This window comes from Echiichthys vipera (genome assembly GCF_963691815.1).
Source record: "Echiichthys vipera genome assembly, chromosome: 14".
NCBI lineage: Eukaryota > Metazoa > Chordata > Actinopteri > Perciformes > Trachinidae > Echiichthys > Echiichthys vipera.
In genome coordinates, this window is record NC_139839.1 from 12433368 (window position 1) to 12439054 (window position 5687).

General features: G+C 41.8%; 1 protein-coding gene across 1 annotated transcript; it reads right to left on the bottom strand.

Annotated features, from left to right (window-relative positions):
* Nucleotides 1-2809: 2809 nt before the first annotated feature.
* Nucleotides 2810-4975, bottom strand: ovca2 (OVCA2 serine hydrolase domain containing). Its single transcript, XM_083927579.1, has 2 exons — nt 4618-4975; nt 2810-3391 (listed from the first exon to the last, which is right to left on the bottom strand). The coding sequence occupies exons 1-2, from the start codon at nt 4769-4771 to the stop codon at nt 2877-2879; spliced, it is 669 nt and encodes a 222-aa protein (XP_083783705.1). The 5' UTR covers nt 4772-4975; the 3' UTR covers nt 2810-2876.
* Nucleotides 4976-5687: the final 712 nt, after the last annotated feature.

The following is a 5687-nucleotide window of genomic DNA, read 5'->3' on the forward strand; positions in this document are numbered from 1 at the left end:
TGTCAACACACGTCAAACGTGTGCATATCTAACCAGCCCTCACATCATGAGGTTACTTTCTTTTTCAGTGTGAACTATGCAGGCGCACATTAACAGCTTGCCACACACACACACACACACACACACAGGAAGCAGAGAGCATGGCTAAATCCCATGTGATACTGCTGGACACAGACATACCTCTGGAAAACCTCCAACATGATTACATCCATCTGCACCAGCATACCAATGAACAACGCAGGCACACACACACAAACACATGCAGACATGCGTCGACTTAAATGAAAAAATACAAATGACACAAAAGTTCATCTGTCTTCAGCATCATCTCTTTGCTGGGAACAGAACATTGTAGATTACAATGATGACGAAAATCAAAAAGCATGGCGAATAGTTGCAGAAAATGCATGTAAATCCAAAAGTTTTAGGCCAGGTGATACAATCTCAAGTCCTGAATATGCTCAACGCTGAATATCAAAGATTATTCCAGTGGGAGCTGTCAGTAGTGATAGCGATAGTGCCAAGTCAGAGTTAAGTAAACTTTGTCAGTGTCTGGACCATGGGATGACCAGGCTCTTTGGAGTTTAAGTGCAAGTCTTATATAGACACTCACCACGTGGCCCCTCCCCTCCTTCCGTCTCCCATAACAACAAACGCTTCATAATCAAAATAGAGCCCATCTGTGCTCTGACACACCCCTCTGCCCCCTGCTTCATTGCTTATACTCCAGTGGGGGAAAAGGGAAAAAGTGATCCTTCAATCGCTGCAAAAACTTGAATGTGCCCTTACTCTCCCCTTTTTTTCACCGCAGCAGTCAGAGAGAGGCAGAGTGGGAGGGGTGGGGTGGAGGATAACTCCACCCTCATCTGTCTCTGTCTCTCATTCCATTATTTCCCGGTTGTTGTGCAACAGGGGGAATGGATTCCTGAGAAGGGAGTCACAGTTCTGTTGTAAAACTTACTGGCAAGAGTGACCCTCTGTGTTTTTCTTTTACTGTTTCCCTCGCTCACTCACTCTCTCCGTTCCTCTCTACTTGTTATCAAAACCATGTGTATGAGTGTGTGTTTCTGCTGTGAGGTCTTGGAGGGCCACAAGGGCCACAGGGGAGCACAGGAGACAGTGAATACCAGGGCTATGACGGTGAAACAAAAGCATGTAGCCATGATGTATTTGTGCGTGATTGGCAGTGGGGGCTTATTAGATGTTGAAACAGGTGAAGTGATATAAACATTAAGACAGATTAAGAGAGCGCGTTCGTTTTAAGAGAGGAGTTGATGTTCTACTATGGAATTTCCTCTCATCAAGGCACATAACCGTCCCCAACAGCTCACAGTTGTCTATAGTAGATCTAGAGTCGATTTGGAGGTATCCAAACAACTATTTTTGTCCACATCATAAATGTAGCAGACATGTAATAGGGTATGTTGCACCCTAGAGCGGACGACACACAGGAGGAGGTGAAATTGTGGAGGAGGATGTTGAGGAGAGTTGGAAGCGAGGTAGAGGCCAGTGGGAGATGAAAGCAAAAGGGAAGGAGGGAGAGAAAGAGGTAGAAAGGAGAAAGCACACATCTGGAAATAATTGAATGAGTGCAGTCTGTCGTGCACATGCTTCGGCTATAAAAGAACAACATGTCCTTAAACTTTGTGCATCTGATCGTGTGCATAAACCGGTCAATATAACTCGCATATGAGGAAACACCTTCAAGTATCCTATAAGCAAAGCACCCAAACCACCTCTGCTTCACCTGTCTGGCAGATTTCATTACTCTCTTACAGCTGATACTGATACATAAGTTCAATATAGGCGAAAATGATAAAGTAATCACATAATGATGTGTAAAGATGACTCCCAAAAATTGTTCATTTTCATTTTCATAAACTCTTTGACACATGTTTTTTTAGTAGCTATTTGTTGAAGCCTAAGATTCTATTTGTAAGACAGCCGTCACAATACGGCACAAGTATAGCAGTTTGCAAAGCTATGTTATGCAAAGTATTACTGAAACCTATTAAATCAAGGTTTCCGTTATGGCTCAGATATAAAATTCTTGTAATAATTTCCCACAATCATTTTGGAGTGTTCACAGAACCGTAACATGTCAGTCCTCTCCTGGTGTGGCGTTGCTTTTTATTTTAGATTTTACCACTGAAATTGCATCAGGGGGGAAAAATGTGAAAATAAATGTACGATTGTTCCTGTAAAATGAGCCATTAAGCCAAACAAATTACTAAAATTCCCTGATTGTTCCCATCTGTTGACCTGTCTAAAGACATCAGTAAAATCCAAACAGTGCTTGTTGGATGGCTTTACTGAGTCTGAAACACTGTACAGGATCAGAGGGCCAGGCTGGACTGTTTAAAATGTGTCATTCTCACAGCAGACGTTTTGACAGCAGGGAATGCACTGTTGTAATTGTAATTAAAAACAAACAAAGCCATCATGCATGTTATCAGTGCTTTCATGTTATCATACTTGTGCTTTTCCTGCTATGATAAATTAAAACATATATAGTACAAAGAAAATGTTTTCTTGCATTAGTATGACTCCAGCAATAGTCTCAATAAAGATCCCTTTAAAGATAACACACAGCTCACAAAAGAAACCAGAGTGAATAAAATAAACTGTTGTCACTGAATTTATTGTCTGTTACAGGACACATTGTTTTGATCAGAGAAGGGAAAAAAGCTCCCAGAGAACAGAGGTCATGATGAACTTAGCATTTTACCCAAAGTGCCTTTGGAATCAATTATGGTATCAAAAGATTTTTCTGACCATTAAATAATCAACATTCTTTGGCCATATTTAATACCTGAGTTGTATTTGTGGCCCTTCACTCATTCATCACCTGACTGAGTTTCTGTGACATTTGTTCCTCACTGGAACTTCTTGAGAAAGTCCTGGTAGGTTTGTCTGTGAGCAGATGCAGCAGGAACAAAATGGCCACCAGGATGTGTCAAGACCTGAGGGTCTTGGAAGAAAGGGAGGAGCTCCCTGCTCATATTATCGGGGATGACTCGGTCTTCCAGTCCAAACACATGTAGGGAGGGAATCTGCAGGGGAGGGTTGTAGAATTTTTGATGCCCCTTACATGCACTGGGGAAACCAGCGACAAGGATGGCAAAGCGGAAGCTGAACTCTGGCTCCAGTTTTTGCTCCTGAAGAGAGCACAACATGGCCACAAACGCTGCTCCCTGACTAAAGCCAAGGATACCGTCAAATGGACCTTGGACCTTCACAGCTTCTCTCACAGCCGCCACGCTCTCGTCGAGCCCGAGGCTTTCCTCACACTGCTGCTGAGCGCTGAAACTCCGAGCCTGGACATCAGAAAACCACCAACCCTTGGAGTCGTCATCAGGTCCAGAACCGGAACCATTCTCCTTATCTGGAGCTTTTGAAAGGACAGAATAATGTGTTGGTTATTCTGCTGTGTTAATTTAGTTACAATTCAAAGGGAGGCATCACAAATGAGTGGACAGAAGCTTTTTTGATTATCTGAAAGTGACTCTTTACATTAGGACTTTAAAAAAAAACATTTATTGTATTACAACATTCATTTTATTATTAGTGCATGGAAATTAGGTCAACATTTGCTTCATGAACAGTTTTTTTTATTTTGCATTCTTATTTTTTTTTTAAAGAAATTGAAATCCGCACGTTTGGAATTTGCACATGTATTATTAAGAATGGTTTGTATACAACTAAAATGATTCTGTGACTGATTCTTGATTTGTTAAGGCTACATTACTATAGCTATTACAACTAACTAATTAATTCTTGAAGGTCGAAAACAAACAGATGACCATTCACATAGTGTGTGAGGGATGATCAAGGTGATGCATTTAATATTCGTTGGTCCCTAGCTAAGTTTTTTGGAAGGTTGGTTAAATTATTATCTAGGATCTAAAAAGAAATGTAATAACTGAAAAAAGTGTTGAATCCAAAAAAGTTTCATATTTGTACTTGGGCATTTACATGTCGAATGAGTATATGAAAGTGACCTTGATGAGAGAAAGCAGTAAGAACGTTTGGGCGACGCTCAGCCTGAGCGGCTCATGTGGTGGTTTACATTAAAAATGGAAATGAAGAAGACTCCACGGTATATTTTGGAGCTGTTAAAGCGTGACATTTGATTGTGAAGGACTGAAGTATGGTCCTGGATATTTTGACAGCATTGATGTTAATGTGGTCGACCAGCAGCTCCCAGTGTTTATGGCGAGGAGATCGGGGTGTCCGACTAGGGCCGAGAGGACCCCACGGCTACTTCACCGGTGTTAGCGTCCCTTTGACCACTCTTGAACACATAAAGCTAAATTAAGCCGTTCATACAATATCTGGTTACAAAGATAAGAAGTTAGACTTTGGGTTGTCACCACTGAATTAACTCAAAACATTACACCATCATTTATATTCGTAGGTTAAACAGAAAGTGTGCTAGAAGTAAGACAAAAACTGTCTGACTGGTGACACAGTTCCGCTAATATGTGAAAGTGAAAGCAATGCTATGTCCGCCTATACCATACCGCAATGTCAACGAGCCACTTGTTGCTACACTGAGTGTGTTTTGGTTAGAGGCAGGTGTGGGTGGTGATGATGATGATGACGACGACGACCCACCTTCACTACTGGCTTGCTGCACGCTGTGCGGTGCGTTCAGGTACATGAGCTCCACGTGTTTCTTCAGCAGCTTCCGCAGAGCCCCCGTCTTTTCACGGAACGAGCTGCCGTTCTGACGGTAACCATGGATGCAAAGGACCCGGAGAGGTGCCATGGAGGTGGTTAGCCTAGCCCACTTAGCTTAAACTAGCCCGATAAGTTAGTACCTGGTCCGGGTGATATGAACGTTAATGTAAGAATAACACGTCGTTGTCAAAAAGCACGCCAATTCAACTCGTCAAATCAAATACACAGACGACGAGAAAGAGTTACTTGGCGATTATAAAACCGAAAGTTCAGAGACTTTGAGAGAAAGCGGTAATTCATGCCGGAAGAAAACAAAGGTACTTCCGTTTATTTTTTTCAAAGTAAAACCTTTATTGCTAAACATAGTACTACTATTAAAAATAAACAAATTCAACAGAATAGACAGTATATAGTTTATGTAAATAAACATAACCGTAAGGACATTTTAAATTATTTTTTAAAATTGTAGTTGGTACACGCTGACCAAATTGACATCTAACAGAAACTAAGGTGTGCAAAAAAAAAGAAGAAGATTTAATTAAAGGTTGAATATGGAGAATGAGCCGAACACCGCCATCTAGTGTCTCAAGATCGTCGTCGCAACAACAGATAATAATTCCAGCACTCAGGTTGCCAGTTTCAGACCTGGTCCAGTATCGTACAGGAGACCGGAGTGGGTTTGAGCCTGTTTGAACCCATCTCCTCCGGCCAATCGCACAATAAAAACAAGTATTGCAGAGGAGCTTGACTGACAGTTAGCGTTAGCCGTTACAGCTAAGTAAACATGAAAGTTATCTTATCGATCAAGGAGAAACATAGCCATTTGGGCGTGCGTTTTAATGCTGTTGAAATCCTTTATCTCAGTCCATCGAGTGAATGCTTGGCCTATATTGACACTAGTCTCCGGTCTCTCAGCTGCTGGGACAAATAAGCAGCCGCAGGACTGGCAAACTCCATTTCACCCAGTGCCAGCCTACAGTAGCTGCACCCAACAATAGACAACC